At 52.0% G+C, this 22,074-nt stretch overlaps 1 protein-coding gene across 7 annotated transcripts in view; it reads right to left on the bottom strand.

The window, feature by feature from the left end:
* Epb41l1 (erythrocyte membrane protein band 4.1 like 1) overlaps nt 1-22,074 on the bottom strand; it is a 148,481-nt gene that overhangs the window by 26,411 nt on the left and 99,996 nt on the right. For 5 of the 7 annotated variants that reach the window (XM_045157503.1, XM_045157499.1, XM_045157504.1 and 2 more), the window contains exons 7-14: nt 21,023-21,241; nt 17,923-18,010; nt 16,911-17,063; nt 15,262-15,359; nt 14,851-15,026; nt 12,421-12,569; nt 11,494-11,529; nt 8,451-8,633 (exon numbers count right to left, since the gene is read on the bottom strand). In XM_045157503.1, coding sequence (XP_045013438.1) covers nt 8,451-8,633; nt 11,494-11,529; nt 12,421-12,569; nt 14,851-15,026; nt 15,262-15,359; nt 16,911-17,063; nt 17,923-18,010; nt 21,023-21,241 — 1,102 coding nt within the window. The remainder of the gene's footprint in view (nt 1-8,450; nt 8,634-11,493; nt 11,530-12,420; nt 12,570-14,850; nt 15,027-15,261; nt 15,360-16,910; nt 17,064-17,922; nt 18,011-21,022; nt 21,242-22,074) is intronic. The other 2 variants (XM_045157502.1, XM_045157505.1) reach the window with 1 other exon arrangement.

Raw genomic sequence — 22,074 nt, 5'->3', positions numbered from 1 at the left:
CTGGAGCCTCAAAGTAACCAGGGGAGGTTGACAGTGGGGTGACCACCTCTGCGTGGAGAAATGCCAAGACCTCATCGTGGTCTCCAGCTGGGGTGGGAATAATTCTCCTCTCTACGGGCCGGGAGTTGCCTTGGTCTGGCTTGGCGGGCTTCTTAACATGAGAAGGGATGGTCTGTAGGAGAGCGAAGGCCTGGGGGTCCAAGTGCACCTCACCCCCTCGACTAGGGGAGTATGTCTTGGTTCTTGCTGGGGAATTTTTCTCAGCCTTCCCCGTCAAATCTGCATGGATAAGGGGCTCTTCCTCTCCCACGGCCAGTGAGTGGGTGAACTCCCCCTCTGCCCGCGGCTGTGCTTGTGCCCAGTCCTTAGCAAAGCTCCGTAGAGAAGATCCCTGCAGGTCATCGGCGTTTCCATACTCCCTGGGGGAATGGACATGGTCTTCCGAGGAAGCCAAGCAGGGCTCATCCTTATTCCTTCCAGAAGCTGTGGCACAGCCCCCTGGGTCTGAGGACTTCAGCTCCCGGTGACTGGGGGGATCCCCTGCCAGCTCCGGCCTGATCCCATCTCTAGGAGGGGCTTCTCGGAGCTCTTGTCTCTGTTCTGGGGGCATGGGGGGGATGTGGTCCTCGAAGTCTTTCTCTCCGTAGTTTAGATAGAAGCTCCTCTCAGCAAAGGAGGTGTCGGTCTCATCACTTGAGTCAGTTCTGGCTTCTCCGTAGGCTGGGTCCAACAGGAAGGACTGGAGTCTTCCCTTGTCCGAGGTGGGAGAGGGAACCTCTGTCTCTGCTGGCCTGGTCCCGGCGGGTGTAACTTTCCCATGAATCTGGAGCCCCTCCAGCCCTTGCCTTGGCTCCACTTGGCCCTCCAGCTGACTGTGTGAGACTCGGCGGTTCCTGGCGGGTGCCTTGCTGGTGTCCACCTTGAGCTGGGACCCCTCAAGGATCTTGTCTGCTGATATGCAGCCTGCACCCTGGGCAGCCCCTCTAAGACCCTCCCTGACCCAAGGGCCTTCCTCCTCCATCGCCTCGGAGTCTTCTGGACTTGCGGTCATCCTCCCTTGCTGCCAAGTGTCTGCTCTTCTGCTTCCCACCGTCTCTTCTGTGGCCACTTCAACTTTGAACTTGTCCACCAAAACGTCTACCTTGGAGAGTCTGCCGTCAGCAAGGGTCTCCGCAGGGCCTGCCTCACCTTCTTCCGGCTGAGTGGTGGCCACTGTTAGCAGGCCAAGTTCTTCTGGCCTAGTGTACTCTCTTTCTATAAATACCCAATGCTCTGAACCCTGTGTTTCAATTGGAGCAAGAAGAGTTAACATGAAATAGCAGGCATCTGAAGGGTGGGCCTCTTTTCCCTCGGTAACAAGGGACCAGTCTACCACTGAAGGGTTAGATACTGGGCACTGCGTGTCTTGGGCACTGGTTGGAAAGAGAGAGATGACAAGGCCAGTCATCCTTATCAATGTTATTTCCCCCATTAAGGTTCCCAATAAATGATTGATTGACACGCCCCCTCCACCACTGCTCCCAACTGGATGAAATGGGATGTGTCTCATGCCCTGCCTGTGTTAACAATGGGGAAAGGGAGATCCACAGATGGGCTGGGTGTCTTCCTCTTGTATTCAAGTAATTACCACTGGCAGAGGGAAAGGCACGTATGTCACAAAGGACCTCTGAGTGTTTGAGCTTGAAGAGCTCTTAAGTTATCTAGAATAATCTCTTCATGGGGGAAACTGAGGGCTAGAGCAGGCCACTGACCTGCTCATGGCCACTGTTTGTTGATGGACAAGCTAGGGAGGGAATACCTAATTATGGATGCCTGAGAGCTTTGCTGATTTAGCTCACAACTTTGACACGTGGGGGCTAGCTGGGATCACAGGTTACAGCCTGAAATGTGACCTTCCGACATGAACCTCTGGGAAGGAAACAGATCCACAGCAAAGATACCAAACGGCCAGGTTTGTACCAGTTGAAGTGACAGCTTAAACACTGTGGGTTCGATTCAAAGGAAGCTTTGACTCCCAGACAGATCCTTGGATTCTAACAAAACCCATAGAAAGGGTAAAAAAGATCCTTAGGAGGTGACGACTGAGTGTTTAATAAGAGCAGGAAGAGACTGACTAGAGCACATCACAGAAGGGACACACCCAGGCAGTGTCGCAAGGCTGAAAGGACAGGAATGTGGCGCCGTCAAACCCTCTACATGACTGTTCTCCTACCAACCCAACAGCCTAGGGGTAATGATGGGCATCTAGAACTCCTACAGAAGCCACAAAACCACCAGGATTTTAATGTTGGGACCACAGGATACCTGCTTCCCAGAAAAATCTCATCGGAAGTCCATTTAAAGTACAATTCAAACCCTGGTCAGCCCTGGGGTGCTTGAGGACCTGGGTGGCCCTACTACCTTGAAGTCCCTTCTCCCTCTGAAGTCACAACTATCACTTAAGACCTTCAAGATGCAGACATGGACATTTCCAAAGCTAGGCCCTAGGGGTAGGGAGAGAAGCGCTTTGCTCATGGTCATGGTCACAGAGCCTAGAACCCTACCCGACTCCAAGTTTCGTGAAGCGTGACCTTCTCATCCTATCGTGACTGCTTCCATGATAAGAGGTGCCAGGACTGCTCTTCACAGCAGGAGTGGGGAGGCTGCTACGATCTTGGGCTCCTTTGGGTGAGGAATCTGCCAACCCCACAGATCTGAAGCACTTGGAAGGATCAAGGGAAGACTGTAAACCCTTCTTTTCCCAGGCCAAGGGAATCAGACCTCATTAAGAGAATGTTTGCAACAGGACAGAGGTAAAAGGAAGGGGGAGGTATGGTGTTCTGAGACGGTGCTTCAGGCCGCCAGGGCTTCGCGACCATAGCACTTGAGGGCTCCAGCTTACAGAGGCCCGGACTCTTCTCATCAGCTTGGGAAGCCCTTTGCTTTAGCTGCTTCGCCTCAGCTTGTCCTCACTATGTCAGCCTGGCACTGATGGTCAAAGCTGGCCAAGGAAGCCCCTTCTGGAACATTTCTACTTCAATTCTAACTAGAATTTAGGCTAGATGAGAAACCTTGTGTGGGGCAGGACCTGGCACAGAATGGGAAGCGTCTGCAGGCAGAAACACAGAGACATGTCGGGAGATATTGGGTTACTAGGTGGCAGCCAGTGCCTCCTCTAAGTAATTAAATTTAGTCCAGATGGTCACCTTATTTCTAAAGGAGAAACTGACAGTCCCAGGCAGGAGGGACTTATACAAGATCAGAGTGAGCAGTGGGGGAAGAAGTAAGGGTTTTACTTCTAAAAATAGTTCTGTAGGGCTGGAGAGATGGCTTAGCGGTCAAGGCATTTGCCTGCAAAGCCTAAGGACCCCGGTTTGATTCCTCAGGACCCACATAAGCCAGATGCACAAGGGGGCGCGTGCATCTGGAGTTTGTTTGCAGTGCCTGGAGGCCCTGGTGCACCATTCTCTATTTCTCTCTCTCTCTCTCTCAAATAAATAAAAATTTTTAAAAAGTTCTGTAGGATCCTGTGACGGGAACATGGATTTTAAAAAAATGGACAGAAAAACTTTACTTGCACCAGTGCACTAGCGAAGCCACATCCGGTGCTTGCCACAAGATGAGACAATGTTAGGGTGGTCCCAGATGTGTACCTTAGGTTTATTCTCTCCCCCAGCCCTTGGATCTTCAGTGTCTTGTTTAGCGTGCCCCCTGCTGTCTGATGGAGGTACTACAAGCATCTGATCCAGCCACTAAAGTGGGAGCAAAGGAGCCAGTTCTGTTCCCAAACGTGCTGGGCTGCTGGGGTCCTACCTGAAGCTCTGGGTCATATTTGGGGCCAGAGAGGATTCAGGAAGAAGAACCCACGTCCTGAGAGAAACTGTTGAAAGGGTTGTGGTGGGGGAGTGTTCAACCCTTAGGGGAGGCAGCAGGGCAAGTCTATGGCTACCAGAGGGCAGGAAGAAGCCCACAGGCAGCTGGTTGGGAAGATCAGACTTCAATCAATGTGAAGAAAACTTCCTGTCTAGTATGATGGTACTTGCCTGTAATCTCAGTACTTGGGAGGCTGAAACAGGAGGGTCTCAAGTTTGAGGCCAAGCTGAGCTACCTAAAATATCTTCTGGGAGGGATGGGGGGGAGCAGTAGGGAGAAAGGGATCCTAAATGATGGTTAAAGACAAAATGGACTGCTTTCAAGGGCAGCAAGACCCACCCCAGACCTCCCCCAGAGGAGGCTGATGTGGCAAAGGTGCACGTGAGGGACTCACTTCTCATACAGGCATCTGTCCTTGGTTCGAGAAACATCTATGGACTCCAGGACATCACCATGTCCCTAGCCTTGGGATGTTATCGCTTCCTTTAAAAGAAAGCACCAGTAGTTTTTGCTGTCATTTTCTCATGGAGGAAAAATTTGGAGAGCATGGTGGTCGCAGTTGCGGCGCATTTAGAGTAGCTACAGACCTTTGCTCTTGAAAGGAGAAAGACTCATGTCCCCACTGTGGCCAACAAACCAGGCCAACGGAGGGGCCCCGGGTACTAGAAGGAAGTTTTCCCAGCTGAGCAGAGCCTTCCAAGCCCAGCGAGCTACGGAAGCCCAGAAGAGAGGGAAGACCTTACTCCTGCCTCAGCACCTGGATTCCATCTTTGGCATCTACACAGAGCCACAGGAAACTGAAGAACCTTGCACCTGCCGCCATCCTGGTCCCAGAAGCAGCGCCCTTCTCCTCACTTAGAATGCTTGCCTCTCTATAAGCCTCAGGATGCTTCTGGAAGGAAAATGTCTGCTTCTGCCTGTCTAGAGAACTGAACAGACCCATGCCCCAGAGGAGCTAGGAGAGCTGGAAGGAGATGGATGTAATGTCACATCCCAACTAGCCATCGCTAGACCATATCTAGGCCTTTAAACAGAGACATGAATGCCAAAGTTAGAGGTCAGAGCCTACCTCCAGAGCCCAGGAAAAGGAGATTATGTCTCCTTTACTTTGAAGCTAGAAGCCTCCAGCTGTTTAGTCTTGCCAGGATGGCTGCTGTAGTCCTTCCCTTCCTGAGAAGTGATGGATAAGGCAAGAGGGTCCCTACGATGGGGGCGTTTTCTGGTCACAGCATGGGGATGACATGGGCCACCTGTTGCTGCCATCTGCATAGCAGTCTTTTACCCCGGGGAAAGGGTTTAGTTAAGATCCTGGAGGGTGGGTGGGGATGGGCAGAAGGCCCAAGAGCAAGGGGCATGGGGGGGCGGTGAAGACAGTGACCTCGGGTGACGCTGCGAGGCTTTTCTGCGTGAACACTTCCAAGCCTGCGGCTGTTCCAGGCACCAAGTCCTGCTGAGAGATGTCCTGGGTCCTCTGGGACTGCAGGGGAGGCCCAGCATTGGGGGGAAGGGGAGGGGGGAGGGGAAGGAAAGGAGAGAGGAAGAGAGAGAAAGAGAGACACACACAGAGTCTGTAAATAGTCCAGCTTTGGAAGTTCCACATCCTTAGGATTCATGGCTTAGGGCAGGAAGGAGCCACTGTGTAGAAGGAGATGGGCAGGCACCTTCCTTCCGAGCCGTTGGGAGGGTGAGAGGCCCCAGGGTCTGCTGCAAGACAGTCCTGTGGCTTCTGGTCCATCCCTCATTCCCAGTGATGCTCCAGGGTTTTGGAGCTAGGTCTTTTGGACTCTGACTTCAGCCCTGCCCTGGGTGTCACGGGCTGGATTCATACAGTCACAGCTTGTCTTTGAAACTAAAATCTGGGCTTGACAAATGGGAATCGTTCAAATTGCCATTACTTTCCCCGTGGGATGGACAGGATCTGACAAGCTATGAGACAGCTACTAGTAATGCTGGGGGCTAAGCTTCTGAAGAGCCCCCCACCCCGCCCCAAAGCTCGTAGTCAGCTCAGGGATTCCAGTCCATTATATAAAGTGCTTTCCTCGTCATTGTTTCAGTCATCCTGGCCAATGGCCTTGCCATGGAGTGACATTTTGGATTGCTTCCATATGGCCCCAGGCAATGAGGTTCAGAGAGGCCACATTTACTCACCAAGGGACCTAGTCAAGTCCTTGTCTCTGGTTCACATCGTCCAAATCGTCAAGGGTGCCTAAATGCCCAAGGGCCTATAAACCAGTTCTAAATGAGCCATTATTCCAAGATGGCCTCCTGGGCCATAATTCTTTATAGGGGTGGAGACTACAATTCTTGGCTTGAGGAGGTGGGTGACCCGGGCAGCTGGCCACTTCTTAATAAGCCTTGTCTTTCGGCTGTTCCAGTTCTTACCAGCAGGTGGCGCACACCTCAAGCTAGGCCGCTTGAGCCTCAGATCTCCAGGTCCCAAGCTCTCCAGAGCTCATCTATCCTTCCCTTCCCTAATAGCATCTGACCCTCTCAGTAGCCTCTGCATCCCAACTCACCCCCAACCAGGTCAAGACCTGACCCACATCAGGACTGTTTAGAGTCCACTCTGGCCAAGTCTCTCCTCAGGGCAAGGGGAGAATGCCATTTACCAACTCACTAAACCACAGCCAAGAGTCTTGGATGCACTGGGACCACAGCTTAGGAGATACAGAGATCTACCTTCCTTCCAGGTCATCAGCCTTAAAGCATTCCCCACCACCACCACCACCACAAAAAGCATCATTAATTTTGTGACTTGGCAGCCATGAAATCCCAGTGTCCGAGCTTATACCCCACAAAGCAAAGGCAGGCTCATACCATGGCCAGTGAGGATTTCATCAAATGCTCTATGGATTCGATTGTGACCGTGTCACCAATTTTCAAAGTGTTAGAGGGAAGCAGGTTCACAACTGACTGTACCCAGTGTGCCTATGGTGTTACTTCCAGGCAGGGATGTGAATCAATGACAAACACAATGGCCTGGGACACAACAAAAACAGCTTCTGTCATCTCGTCTTTGTCTTTCTGGGTCTTAGTGGCCCTGTCTGAGCCGAGAGGGTCCCCAGGCTCCTTCCAACTTTGATTTGGAGTTACTCTTCTGTATGAAAGAGCCCAGGGGACTCTCCATAGGAAATAAGTAGCTCAGAGTGGGCAGCGAGATGCTGTCCGTGTGGTCCCTCTCCGTCCATTAGCTCATCCGGTCCTCACTGTATCTCTATGAACATCTCCACCTAACAGGGCCTCAGAGAAATTAAACAATGAGCCCCGACGCCTCCAGTTAGCGGGCAGTGGAGCCAGAATTCAAACCCAGGCGGCCTAAGTGCAGACCACAGTCAGGCCGGTGACCTGCAAGCAGTGGCTCTAGAGAGGAAAACACCTTCACTGAAACTGAGGCAAATCTTGCCAAGATTTAGCAAATGCTAAAAATAAGAGCATGGGAGTATAAATACAGGAATTCCCCGAATCCTATCTTCATCTCGTCTTCAACAGAGAAAGTACACCACGCATTCCACTCTGCCAGGACATGTGTGTGGGGGTCCTTTTTGGAAGCCTCGGGAGCAGCTGTGGTTAGTGTGGTGGACTTACCAGCTTGGGTGGGCTCTGAGGTTCCTTCCAGGAAGGGCCGGGCTTTACATGTGTTTTCACATAAGACTCAAAAGGGTGTGCTTCCTGGACACAGCTGCCCAGATACTTAAAGTCGAGTATGCCAGAGAATCGTGGGGGACCCTTGTTTAACATGCAGGCTCCAGGGCTCTGCCGCCAAGTGGCAAATTCAGTAGGTCCAGAGGGAGCCCTTGCCTGACTGGAGAGGAGAACACCGAGCTACTTTTGGAGATTTTCATGTTCCAAGGCGGTCCCTAGGAGTCAGTGTATTTGCTTCCCTCAGCCTAACCCACCGCCCCACCCCCAACAGCACTAAAGCAGCAAGAAGGAACCATACTGGTGTGGAGGATAAATAGAAACACAATACATAGGGCTGGCCAGGCGTGGTGGCACACGCCTTTAATCCCAGCACTCGGGGAGGCAGAGGTAGGAGGATCACCGTGAGTTTAAGGCCACCCTGAGACTGCATAGTGAATTCCAGGTCAGCCTGGGCTACAGCAAGACAGTACCTCAAAATAATAATAATAATAAGAGTCAGACATGGTGGCGCATGCCTTTAATCCCAGCACTCAGAGACAGAGGTAACAGGACTGCCATGAGTTAAAGGCCAGCCTAGGATTACAGGATGCATTTCAGGTCAGCCTGGGTTAGAGTGAGACCCTATCTCAGAAAACAAAACAAAACAAACAAACAACAAGAAGAACACCAATACGTAGCACTGGAGGATGGCTGGCCAGTTAAGGCACTTGCCTGTGAAGCCTAAGGACCCAGACTCACCTCCCCAGAACCCACGTCAGCCAGATGCACAAGGTGACGCATGCGCACAGGCGGTGCAGGCACGCAAGGTGGCACCCACGCTTGGAGTTGTTTGTAGTGGTGCCCCAATTCTCTCTCATAAATAAAAACAAACAGACAAGCAATATGTGGCTATCCCCACCCCCATTCAGGGCCTCTTCATCTAAGGCCCCTATGGAGGGTTTCCACGAGACACCTACCTCACTGGCTTTCTCGGGGGTGCCCTTGGGGGAGGGAGAAGCAGGCGAGGAGGGCAGCCTGCGTTCCCGCTCCCAGTCTCGATCCCGGTGGATCAGTTTACTGTTGGGCTCCTTCAAGGTCCTCTTGAGCTCATTGATGCTGGCCTGGTGCTTCAGCAGGACGTCCTCCGGCTTGTCCAAAAACTAGGCATGAGTGGAGAAGGCGGCGGTGTCGGGCGGGTGCAGGGAGGATGACAACAGTCTCTACCACCTCCACCAGCAACGTCACTTGCCCACCCCCACACTGTCTATCCCTCACAACTCCTCCGGCAGCCAGCGAGGCAATGGCCGTGAGCCCCAAAAGGTGCGTTGTCCAGGAGACTGGGCAGCTGGATTTCAAAGAGGACAATGTGGCAAAGTCGCCATCTCTTCTTCCCTGCCTGGCTCACCAACCTCGGCACACCCAGCTCAATCCAAGCCCCTCAGGTCTGCATAAGTCCCTGCCAGTGCTGGCAGCCCAGCTGGCACTGGACACATAGACAGATGACCTTCCCCTCTACGACTCAGGCACAGCAGACAAGTGTGAGCCAAGGTGGGGACTCCTGGTCCGTTCACTGGGCTGCATGGTCGGTCGCACTTGCTGGCCTCCCAGATTCCTCCTGGACTCTGGCTCCTCCTTCTGGCCAAGGCTATACTTATCAGCATGACCAGTCTAGGCCCCTCTGAGCTCAACACAGGCAACTGTTCAGGCCCTGTGGAGGCCTTCAGTGGAGATATAACTAAGCTGGGGTCATCCAGAAAAAATAGACTGGTTCCTTCACTGGGAACCACGATCTAGGATCTTCCTTCTGGGTACTGACAGTTCAAGAGCAGACAGGGAGAGATATGACCAGACAGACTGAGTAAGGTGCTGGAGGCTGGGGTTAGAATCAGGGAGATCAGAGATCAGAAAGAAGGGGGTGAGTCTCAGGCCTGGCATGAGAATGGGCATAGCTGGAGTCATGGATGTGTCTGCCATTAAATCATCAAGTATGAGTTTCTGCCAGGGCAGCAGACAGAGTAACCTGCCTGGGTCCACTGAGGACGAGCCACAGACAACTGCTAATGTTGTTCATCTGCCTGCTTCTGGGGCAAAAACAGTGGGCTGGTGGCCTAAGGATCTTATCTGCTAAGGCTATTTAGGACTTAAGACAACTCCATTCACGGTAAGAAATGGACAGTCTGCCGGGTGTGGTGGCACACGCCTTTAATCCCAGCACTTAGGAGGCAGAGGTAGGAGGACTGCCATGAGTTTAAGGCCACCCTGAGACTACACAGTGAATTCCAGGTCAGCCTGGGCTATAGCGAGACCCTACCTTGAAAAACTAAAAAAGAAAAAAAGAGAGAGAAATATAGAGAAAGAAAAAGAAAGGGGGTTAGCCTGGCTGAGCGTGATAGCACACGCCTTTAGTCCCAGCACTCAGGAGGCAGAGACAGGATCACTGTGAGTTCAAGGCCAACCTGAGATTACATAGTGAATTCCAGGTGGGCCTGGGCTAGAGCAAGACCCCACCTTGAAGAAAAAAGGAAAAGAGATGAATAGTCTCAGGTTACTAGTTAGATCAAGCAGCTCCCTTTACAGGAAGGTAAACTTGCCTTTGGACAAGGCTAGAATCCTGCCAGGGCTCACCTCCAATGTCCAAGACTCACTGTTGTTGATTCCTAAGCTTCCTCAGAAAAGAGCTGATGCCACTGAGGCTTTTGCTTTCTCTCCAGACAGCTGCTTAGACCTCAGGCCTCCCTCAAGGGCTGAGGAGATCACAGGACAATGTATGTCAATGTGACTCAATGGCGTCTGCCTACAGAGGGCAGAACTGGGCTGCAATGATAGTGGGTCTCAACCCAAGGTGATTCCAAAATGGCCAGCTGGCTCTGTGACAGAGCTTCCAAAGGCTACAGGGGTCCTGGGATCCTTAAAGGCCTTGGAAAAGCCAAGGGGTGAGTCACAAAGCTTGGTGTAAGGATGAGAGAAGTCAGCTGGAGTTACTGGTAGTCCAACTGCCCTGTTGTATGGATGGAGATCTACTGGCCTGCGGGATGTTCCCAAGACCCAGAGTCAGTGGCAGAAATGTACTGAATCCAGACCTCAGGATGCCAAGAGGCCCAGGCCCTGGCTATGGCCTGACTTCAGTAGCCCAGGGATAAATCTCTTCTTGAAGTTTTGTTTTTTATTTTTGTAATTTAGAGGGGTCAGGGGCGGGGGGCATGGAGGGAGGGAGACAGAATTGGAGCGCCAGGGCCTCAGCCATTGCAATGAAACTCCAGATGTTTGCGCCACCTAGTGGGCATGTGCGACCTTGCGCTTGCCTCACCTTCGTGCGTCTGGCTTATGTGGGATCTGGAGAGTGGAACATGGGCCTTAACTGCTAAGCCATCTCTCCAGCTTCTCCTTGAAGTTTTGATGAAGAGTTGGACAAAGTTAGAGGGAAGTGGTGAACTCAGGAGGAGGAGGAAGATGAGAAAAGAAAGGAAGGTTTTCATGGAGTTGGTGTAGAGCAGCCACCTAGACAGGTTGCAGAACTACAATCAGATGTGCTCCGAGGCTCCTCCCTCCCTGCGCTCCCCCTTCCCCTCCCCTGAACATGGTTGCCAAGAGATACAAAAAAATAAAATAAAATAAAACTCCCCAGTGAGGACACAGACAAGAGGAAGGTGACCAAGCAGTGCTGTGGGGAGGAGATGAGGCCGAGGAAAGGCAGAGCAGGAGCAGAGGGAGGAGCTAAATGGAAACACTCAATGGCTCGGGAAAGCCGGTGACTCAGGGTGGTCAGCGGGGAGAGGCAAGCACGGAGTTGCCCAGTGCTGAGGAGAGACGGAGGGTGAGGTGAGATGAAGAGGTGGCAGCCTGAGGAGGGAAGGAGGCAGGTGGCCGGGGCAAAGTCTAAGCAGCAAGAGAGGAGGGGTGACTGGAGAGGGGGTGATGGGGTGGGGGGGAGAATCGTGAGGGTGTGCAGAAATGAAACTGGAGTGGAGGTGGTGACTGAATGGCTGGGAGGAGTGGGGGGGGGCAGGTCCCATGCAGTACCTCCTGCTTGTGTCTCGGCGTGGTTTCCTGCTCCGGCTAGCGGGGTGTGGCAAGAGGGAAAGGAACCAGCAGGGTCAGTACAGCAAACAGATTAGGGACACTGCGATGGGCCTGATCCAGCAAGGTGACCCAATGCACGCACACCCAACCCAACAAAGCAGCACCGGCCAGGACAGCTGCTGGACCCGCCCGCAGGGTCAGGAGGTAGCCAGATGGGTGGACATGAGGGAGATCCGAACTGGAGGCGCGGCGGGCGAAGCTGCGCTCAGCAGGTGGGGTGGGGCTGTCCCTGGAATTCGTGTTTCCTACCGCAATGGGGGGGGGGGTGTTGGATGCTCAGAGCTGGAAGAACTACGTTATAGAGAACTTAGAACTACATTGCAAAAGAAAAAAAAGTGTGCTTAGCAACTCCACCTAGAGAAAGCCACACCTGGCCTGTGTGATCAGACCTGTGTGCGCGAGTGTGCGTGTGTGCGTGTGTGCGCATGGTGTTGGCATGTCCATCCGTGACTTGGGGTGTCTAGGTCTGAGAGTGAATGCATTAGTGCCTGGCTGCACACTCCTGCAGGAGCATGGGCACGTTTACCCCGGGGGAGTGTATGTGCATAGATTGGGGGGGGGGCTGCAGGGAAGGACACTGTGAGGCCCCTGGTGACAAGGGCTCGTGCTCAGGGAGGTGAGTTACTGTGGAGCCAGAGCAGACAAGCACTGAGCAAGAAATCAGAGTCTTCTGGGTGGTAAGCACCCCCTGGGGAAATGGCCAAAGGAAGAGTACAGGGGAAAGTGAGCCCACCTTCACCACTACCCCTGATGTCCATGCGTGGAGGATAACCCAAGGACAAGGGCCTGTCCACCATGAACCCCACAGCAAGGGTGACTGGCCACAGGTCAGCCTCCTGATCCCCTGGGCCGAGGACAGGCTCTTACCTTAAGCTCCTTGATCTTGGTGGGGGTCCTGAGCTCGCCCTCCTCAGCCTCTGACCGCCGGCCCCCAGACTCGGCATCGTCTTCCCGCTTGTCACCACCAGGCCCTGCGTCGTGGTCCTCACTGACTGAGGCTGGGCGCGAGAACTCGGCTGTAGTGGACAGAGATGGTGAGGTGACCGTGGGAGACACCTCCCCACGCACGCGCAGAAAGCAAGGCCGGCCACTGCGGGACAGCTGACTCTCCACGACCTGAGCCTTGCTCCTGGCCCACAGCTGCTGAGTGCCACAGCTGCTGCCACCCAGTGTGTGGACCCCTCCTTTCTACAGCACTAGAGCCAGGGTTCTAATGCAACCCTTCCTGGCTGTGTGACAATCTCCATGGGCCCGTTTCCTTATAGGGAAATGGTATCTATTTCAGAAAATCTGAGGTAAGGAATAAATATGCTGATGTATATAAGCATTTAAGGGGGTGTCTGGCCCATAGGTAGTCTTTCATCAATGCTTGCCATTGAACATTGCTGGGTTTTTTTTTGGTGGGGGGGGGGGAGGTTTCGAGGTAGGGTCTCACTCTAGCCCAGGCTGACCTGGAATTTACTAGGTAGTCTCAGGATGGCCTTGAACTCACAACAATCCTCCTACCTCTGCTTCCTGAGGGCTGGGATTAAAGGCGTGCGCCACCACGCCCAGCTTAACATTGCTGTTTTGACTATGGTCAATGACCACAGAATATCCTCTCCACTATCATTTAGCAATGTGGTAGTTTAAATGAGTCACCCCCCCCCAATATATTAGGATTTGAAAATATATATTTTACTTATTTGAGAGAAAGAGAAAGGGGGGAAAGGGTGTGTCAGGGCCTCCAGCCACTGCAAACGCACTCCAGATGCATGCGCCCCCTTGTACATCTGGCTCACATGGGTCCTGGGGAATCAAACCAGGATCCTTTGGCTTTGTAGGCAAATGCCTTAACCACTAAGCCATTTCTCCAGCCCAGGATTTTTTGTTTTGTTTTGTTTTTCAAGGTAGGTTCTCACTCTGGTCCAGGCTGACCTGGAATTCACTATGTAGTCTCAGAGTGGCTTCAAATTCACTGCAATCCTCCTACCTCTGCCTCCCGAGTGCTGGGATTAAAGGCGTGTGCCACATGCCTGTCTTATATTCAGGATTTTATTACAGTTTGTAATTTAGATCTGCAGCCACCTGGGTAGAGGAGGTGTCACTAAGCAGAATTTAGGGTCCAGCCCTAAGGTGTGGTGGTGGATTTGCAATTTCAGTCTAAAGATATGCAAAGTGTCTGAGTTTTGCCTGGAGTTCCTGAAGTGTGCTGGGTGGTGTGGCTTTTCTCTCTCTGTGGTTGGCCCTGTAAGAGCAGACCAACTTTTTCTGCCATTATGGCCTGGATCTTTAAGCTTCAATAAATCCCTTCCTCCATAACTGTGCCTGGTTTGGAAGTTCATCTCAGCGACCTGAAGCTGTCTGCTACAGACCAGATACCATGAGATTAGGCTTTTACTGGAGACAGCTGAAGTCCTATCTACAGATTGCAAATGGTTTACTTCCTTTACAAATAAATGGGAATTCAAGGGGGCCCCTTCAGTAACATCTTACAACAATTCCTAACACTTTCCTGGGTAGGAAAAGGGCTTAGAGGTCACACCAGGCACTGGGTGCAACCCAACTATGACATGGATCGAGTCTTGGTGGGAAATGGGATGGAAAACTGAGTGAAAATAACCAGAGCACACATTATTCTCCTGGGGCATGGATGAAAAAAAAGAGAGATGACAATATCCCTTTCCTTTCATATATATTCACTTTGCAAAGTATCGGTATGCGCGCTGCTCTGCCTTGGTGTCTAGTTCAGGAACACTATCTCCTTGTGGAGAGGGCAAGTTGAGACGTCCTTTCAGCATGTCAAGAAGTGTGACCTTCAGGATTAGAGTGCAGGCTACTGTTCCTCTTTTGACAAGCTTCCCCAGCTCGGGACTAAACTCTGTGGCCACCCTCCTCCCCAGTCTAGGTTTCAGTCAGCCTCTGGCTTAGGAGTGGTACCTCCAGGAGAGAGACGAAGAGCCAACCGAATCCTGTTTCCTTTGTGCAAGTGATACCACGCTATCCTACTGGTAGGATGCCAACCTGTGCATTGCTGAGATTCTTGGGCAGAGGGCCAGGACATTGGATGGCTGAACCCACTGGTGGCCCCACAAGGTCACAACTCAGGAAAGTCTTGAGAGCAGCAGTGTCACATCCCAGTGGGACGGGGCTGACCAAAGAGCTGCCTAGGAGGAGTGGGGTTCACGGGCTGCCATGCCGGTGCAAATGACCTTGGAAGCGTCACCACCAACACTGCCAGCTCTGCGCGTCCCAACTTCCCTCCGAAACTCACTCTTGCCCACCCACCACCCCTGCCACCTCCGATTTGGGCCGTACCTCCGTCAAGGCTGCGGGACATGGTGTACCGTTTGCTGGAAGAACGCTCAAAGAAGGGTGCGGGCCGGTCGATGAGGGCACTGGCCTGGCGGGTCTGTGCCTGGGTCCTTCCGCTGTACCGGAACTTGGAGCCCATCACCAGAAAGCCTTTGGGTGGGGGTTCTGGGGACACCAGCCTGCAACAGAGCGAAGCAGGTGACAAGGGGAAAACCAGGCGTGCACGGTCAGGCCCAACGTCAGCTCACGGCCGACTTTTTGTTCAGGGCACTGCCGGCTATCACGCCTCACAGTTCAGAGGGTATGGAGACTTGGGGAAATGTGGGGCTCGCCCCGAATCTGTGCTAGCTTTTCCTCCTGCTCCCCTGTACCCTCACGGCCTCTCTCATTCCTTTTTGCCTGGGGCTGGCTTACCTGAAAAACGTGTGGTGTTCAATGCAGACCTTCCACAGCCTCTTGGCTGACCGGTGGTTTGGTAGCTTGAAGCCAATGGTGCTTTCAAACTGCTCGTACTGGGAAACCAGAAAGGGTGGGTTCAAAGCAGGGCTTGAGCCACAGTGGTCACAGCCACCTCCCAGACACTCCTCAGGTGGGTGTAACTCTGGCCTGTTGGTGCACATAATCAACAGGGTGGCCTGAGCCCTCTCCCTTGCCAGGGTGCCGTGCTAAACACTGGAGACACCATGGGGTGTCACAGAAGAATCTACGGAGTACAGTTTCAAGACAAGGTAGAGAACGGCATCACTGCAGATGTGGGTAAAAGTTAGGAGGGGATAAGTGAGGTGGGCAGTGTGAGGGAACAACTGTGTAGGCTCAGGTGAGACGATTGTAGAAAGAGTCAGGAGGGCTGCCCTCCAGGCAGATGACCTTTGAGCTGAGGTCCTAAGATAGGGACTACAGCTTCCTTAAGTGCTCCCCAAAGTCCATGTGTTAAAGATTTATTTCCAGCGTGGTGCATTTGGAAGGTACTAAAAGCCTTTGAACAGTGGGGCCTACTGGAACGTTTTAGGTCACTGGGGGTGTGCCCTCAAAGCAGATTATGGGATGTCACTGTCTTCATGCTGTTGCACCTTGACCATGAACTGAGCAATCTGTTTCTCCATGCATGCCTGCCATGATGTGCCATTTCACAGGACCAAAGTAACAAGGCCAATCAGATAGGGACTAAAACCTCTCAAACTATGAGCCAAAATAAACCTTTCCCTCTTATAAGTTGATTGTCTTGGGTATTTTGTTACAGTAACTGAAAGCTGACTAACACAAGAAGAAACCAGCTCTGTGCAAAAAGGAAAAGAGACTTTCAGATAGAGGGAATGTTATATGATGGATTCAGGGCTATAAAGAAGTTGACTAACTTAAGTGTTGTAGTGATGTCAGAGGGTGCTGGGACATCACAGGTGTGGGATAGTGTGGCAAGAGAGAGGCGGGAGAGGCAGGTGGAAAGGCTGGAAATTAAAAAGTGCTCCTGTAATTCTTAGGCAAGATGTTGTGGGTAGGCCAGGGCGAGGGTTCGGCAGGATCTGACTTAAGGGAGTGAGGCAGAGAAGTCAGTGAGAGGAACCACGTAGAGCTGCAGATAAAAGAGTGCAGCTGCTGGTGGCTGATAAATAGCGGCAAGCAGGGCTGGATGGGTCATGGTTACTCCAGTGGAAGAACCTTTATAATGGGTGGGATTTGGTGCTGAAGGAGAAGAAATGCCAGGGCAATGTGAGCTTGATTGAACATGCCATGCCATCACGGGTCCGTGTGTGCCTCACTGTGGATGTGTGATGTAGTACCACAGATAAGCAAACACAGGCACACGCTGCTCTGTGCAACCTGAATGCGTGTGGTGACTATGGTATTTTTGCTCGTGTGTGTGTGTGTGTGCGCGCGTGCGTGCATGTGCAGGCACACATGCAGAGTCTTATGAACAGAGGCCCAGAAGAGCATCTCCCCATCTTCCATGAAGCCCAGAACCTTGTCTGTGTGCCCTGGGTAGGAAAAACAGCCAGCTGCCAGGGACTGCTATGCTTGGTTCAGCCATGCTGGGTGAGGAGCAGGGCTGCTGGGGGCCAGCTCACCTCCCCAGGCCGGATCTTGATGTAGAAGTTACTTCTCTTATAGGAGATCTTGAGAATCTTGGGCCAGGCGAAACGGTTGATTCTCAGGCGGTCCCGGTAGATGAGCAGACCATTGGCACAGACACCTAGCATGATGTCAATGCCCTCAGAGTCCTGTGTAAGAAGAGAGCATGGCAGGGGCCTGGGGTCTGGCCCGGGACAGCCTGACACCCCCACTAGGCTCCTCTTGTCGAAGTTCTCAGGGGTGCGCAGAAAGGCTCCTCGCTGGAGTCCTTTGACTAACTGCTGTCATCCAGGCATCCGTGCTCTCATTGACTGAAGTCAGAGAGGCACCACTCCTTCTGTCACTGGCTCTGCCACACACTCTTCCACTCAACAGACATTCAAGAACATATTCAACGCCAGGCCATGTGTCACGTGTCAGGGATACAGAAAGACGCCAAGGCCCAGGCCTTTCCTCATATGCACCCAATCTAGTGGTGACACAAATAAAACAGGAAACAGAATATGAGAAGAAAGTGATACAAGGAAAGGAAAATAAAAGGTTATGGGGCTGGGGAGATGGCTCGCTTGTTGTACAAGTGTGAGGACCGGAGCTTGAATTTCCAGCACCCATGTCAATGGCAGGTGGACAAGATGGTCCCCTGTGGCCCCGGCACTCAGGAAGCAGACAAGACATGCCCAGGGCAAGCAGGCTAACTAGACTAGCTGAGTCAGTGAGCCCTGGGCTCAAGGGCGAGACCTGCCTCGACAAGGTGAAAGGTGACAGAAGAAGGCACCTGAAGAATACACACATGCACAAGCACAGAGCATACACATATGCACATACACACAGGCATGTGCACACACACACACACACACACTTTTTTAAAAGGTCATGAACTTTCAGAAATGAGAATAAAAAGGTTCCAAGTTGGAGGTAAAACAGGGTCTGGCACAACAAGCTCTCTGGAGGGAACTGATAATTCCTCAGGCTTATCTAGAGGTGAGGGGGCGCCAGGCTCAGCGGTACCTTGGCATGGTGCAGATCCACTCCATACATGGAGAGCTTCTTCGCATTCTCCAGGAAGTGAATCTCTGCCTCTCCTGGGGTCATGCCCCTGAAAAAAGAAAATAATCCCTGAGGGGCTGAAGAGATGGCCTAGCAGTTAAGGCACTTGCCTGGGAAGCCTAAGGACCCAGGTTCGATACTACAGTACCCACGGAAGCCAGATGTACAAGGTGGCACATGTGTCTGTAATTCATTTGCAGTGGCTGGAGGCCCTGGTATGCCCAGTCTCTCTTTCTGTCTCTTCATCTCTCTTTCTCTCAAATAAATAAATATTTATTTATTTTTTGGTTTTTCGAGGTAGGGTCTCACTCTGGTCCAGGCTGACCTGGAATTAACTCTGTAGTCTCAGGGTGGCCTTGAACTCATGGCAATCCTCCTACCTCTGCCTCCTGAATGCTGGGATTAAAGGCGTGCACCACCACGCCCAGCTGTTTGTTTTTTGAGGTAGGGTTTCACTCTAGCCCAGCCTGACCTGGAATTCACTATGGAGCTTCAGAGTGGCCTTGAACTCATGGCAATCTTTCTATCTCTGCCTCCCCAGTGCTGGGATTAAAATAAATATTAAAAAAAAAAAAGAGCTGGAGAGATGGCTTAGTGGTTAATGCACTTGCTTGCAAAGCCAAAGGACCCAAGCTCAATTCCCCAGGACCCGCATAAAGCCAGATGCACAAGGTGGCACATGTGTCTGGAGTTCATTTGCAGTGGCTAGAGGCCCTGATGTGCCCATTCTCTCTCTCCCTCTCTCTCTCAAGTAAATAAATAAATTGATTTTTTAAAAAGTAGTTTAAAAAATTGGCTGGGTATGATGATGTACATCTTTAATCCCAGCACTCTGGAGGCAGAGGTAGGAGGATCACCATGAACTTGAGGCTACCCTGAGATGACATAGTGAATTCCAGGTCAGCCTGGACCAGAGTGAGACCCTACCTCAATAAAAAAAAAAAAAAAGAAAGAAAAGAAAAGAATCCCTGAGAGTGGAGTGGAAGGCCCAGGCCAAGTCCAGCTTGGTGGTGCAGGCGCCACCCTCAGAACCCACCATCCCCGTGTGAAGCTCTCCCCTCGGAGGTCAGAACAACCATGAGCCCCTCTCCTTTGACCTATCTTCTGCAAGGCTTGGTGTCAATCTAGTTTTATGTGGAAAGTGGAAATGTGCCTCATGGGCCACTGAGTTATGTATGAGGTTTCTATATTCTGCTCCTCATGACTTCGACGCCGCTGCTGAACATGGCACTCATTAGAATCACCCAAGGGCTCCCAATCATCGCCTTTCTCTCCTGAATGCAATCTCCCCTGAGGAGCAGACACTCGTTCTCCATGCTGAAGAGAAGACTATGTCAGGAATCACGGTCCTTCTCTGCGTCGGCTGTCGGAAGCTCAGAGTTCCTTTTACTCTTCCAGCAAACATCTGTCAAGGGCCACATGCTGCTTACTGTTCTGGGCGCTTGACATAGATGAATTCACACAGGCTTCACCACAGCTTTACAAGGCGGGAATTCTTTTTATCCCATCCTACAGATGAGGTATGTGGCGCCGGAGAGATTGAACAGCTTGCACAAGAGCGTACCGCTGCTCTTAAGGAACGGTGGAAGTTTCTAGATTCCACTCCTCCAGACAATGAGGCTCCAGAGCTGTGCTCCAGGCCACTTCGTGAAACGTGGTTCTCATAGCCTCTGGGACTGTTCCCTTTGCCCTGTCTGCCTCCGAGCTGCCCCGTGGGACACTAGATGTCAATGTGCGTTAAGAGCAAAGAGCTACAGCGCCAGCTTATCCTGATATCAGAGTGTCCATCTCTGAGTTATGATGACTCTCGCAAATCCGCAGGCCACCTTACTATCTGGGACAAGAATGACAGACAGACGGCAGGCAGGCCCCCATAGTCCTGTGCTCAGAGAGCCATGCCTAACCATTTGTATCCTGCTCAACTCAATTCCGCACCGGTCAGTGCTAATGGAGCAAGGCTGGCCTGCTAGTTTCAGATGACAGCATTTGCCATCCTTGACAGAGCATCATTCACACCTGGCAGGCTCTTCCTTGTACAGGATCCCTCCACATCCCTCCACATCGGGTAACCCCCAGCACACAAGCCCTCCTGACCCCTCCATCCTGCACAGTAATGAGATAACATCACCGGAGTCCTTCCCATAGGCACTGCAACTTTATAATACATTCTCGTGTCATTTATCATGTTGGGTTCCTGTGACAACTTTGAACCAGAAGCCCACAGCACTTCCAGCTTAAAAGGACCCTACAGATCATGCAGGTGCAGGGGCTGTCTTCCCAGCAAAGCAGATATTTGGAAATGGCAGTGGGGCGCATTGTGGTTGTTACAATACCTAAGAAGTATTATGAGTATTTAATTTGTGGGGCCCAGGGATACTAGACATCTTGCACATTGAATTCGCCTGCCCCCAATTCCAATAGTTGAGAAACGCGGCTCATGTACGTCTATGCATTTATAGGTGAAAATGGGGATCACAGAAGGCCAAACTGCTAGCTTACAATCACACATCTGCTTCACTATCTTCTAACCCCAGAACGATGTAGGCAGTAAACCAGTCCATGTTCAATTCACCCTACTCTGAGCCCACATGGGGTGTGTCTTTGGTACGTGCTGTGTGACCCCAATGACACCAAAGGGTGGCGTGCATGCTGAAGCATGAGGCAGTGAAATGTGCTGCCAACATGCCCTGGGGAGACAGCGGCACAGTCTGACGACGCACTCAACCAGGCTGTTTTTTTCTGCCCAAACTTTTGAACTTGATACCAAAATCTGTACCTTGGGACCCTTATCCAGAAGTCCACCACCGCTATTCCATCTCCAGGTAACAGACAAATAAACTGACTCTCAGAGGCCATGCAGGTATGCAGAAGTGTAAGAAACTCCCCACAGCGTCATGCGGCTGGCACCCTTTGTTTACATCTGGTGGAGAGGACCTGTTCCCAGACACCTCAGGTTAGGGACAGCACCAGGTCATAGACGTAAGGCACAGCACAGTCCTGGGCCTACGCCCTTTGTGGCCACGAGGAGAGCTGCAGCCGGCCAGCCACCAGCCCTGCGCACCTGTATGTCTTGTGCAGCTCCATGATCCTCTCCTCCAGCTCCCGGGTCTGGTTAGGGGCAAAGCGGAGCTCACCGACGTAATGACCCACGTGCTCCTCGGCATCATAGTCACCCAGCTCGGCCTGCACGGCGTAGGAGCCCAGCAGGGCGTGCGTGACAAAGGAGCAGGGCAGCCGGCCCGTGATGATGTCTGCCCGTAGCTGTAGGCACAGGTAGTACCTGGAGACAGTGACAGAGGGTGTGGTCAGAGACACATCCGGGTTGTTCCCAAGCCCGGCAGCTGGGTCGCTGGAACTCTATAAACGGGTCAGCCTTTTACAAGATTGGTTCTGGAAAAAGGGCATTCCTAGACACTGGCATTTCACGACTGATAATTTGGGTGTGTCCTTGTCAGATAGCTTTTGAGACGTTTCACATGACTTTCAGGATTTTTGCCGCTCTATTAAAAAGTATTTTATGTGTTTATTTAAGAGACAGAGAGAAAGAAGCAGATACAGAGAGAGAAAGGAGAGAGAGAGTAAGTACAAATGAACCACGGCCTCCAGCCACTGCAAATGAACTCCAGACACATGTGCCACCTTGTGCATCTGGCTTTATGTGGGTCCTGAGGAATCAAACCTGGGTCCTTTGGCTTTGCTGTCAATCAACTGCTAAACCATCCTTCCAGCCTCATTTGAATTTAAGGGAGGCTTTTTTTTTTTTTTTTAAATGACAGGACCATTTGTGAGATTTTTCTGGGGGGAGGGCACACACACACACACACACACACACACACACACACACACACACACGAGTCACAGTGCATGTGGAGGTTAGAGGATGACCTCAGGGCACAGGTTCTTTCCTTCTACCTTGCTTGAGACAGGCCTCTTGTACCTCTAGGAAGGCCACACTAGCTGGCCCATGAGCTCGGGGATTCTCTTGACTATAAATGCTAGGGTTACAGGCACCACGTTTGCAGATTTTACGTAGGTGAAGGAATCTGAACTCTTGCTGGCAGGCTGCAGGAGTAACTGCCTTTATCCATTAAGCCATCTCCCCAGACCCTCATT

Source organism: Jaculus jaculus, chromosome 8 (assembly GCF_020740685.1).
Source record: "Jaculus jaculus isolate mJacJac1 chromosome 8, mJacJac1.mat.Y.cur, whole genome shotgun sequence".
In the NCBI taxonomy this organism is placed as follows: domain Eukaryota; kingdom Metazoa; phylum Chordata; class Mammalia; order Rodentia; family Dipodidae; genus Jaculus; species Jaculus jaculus.
Note: the sequence above shows the minus strand (reverse complement) of the source record. Positions and strands in the feature narration are given on the sequence as shown.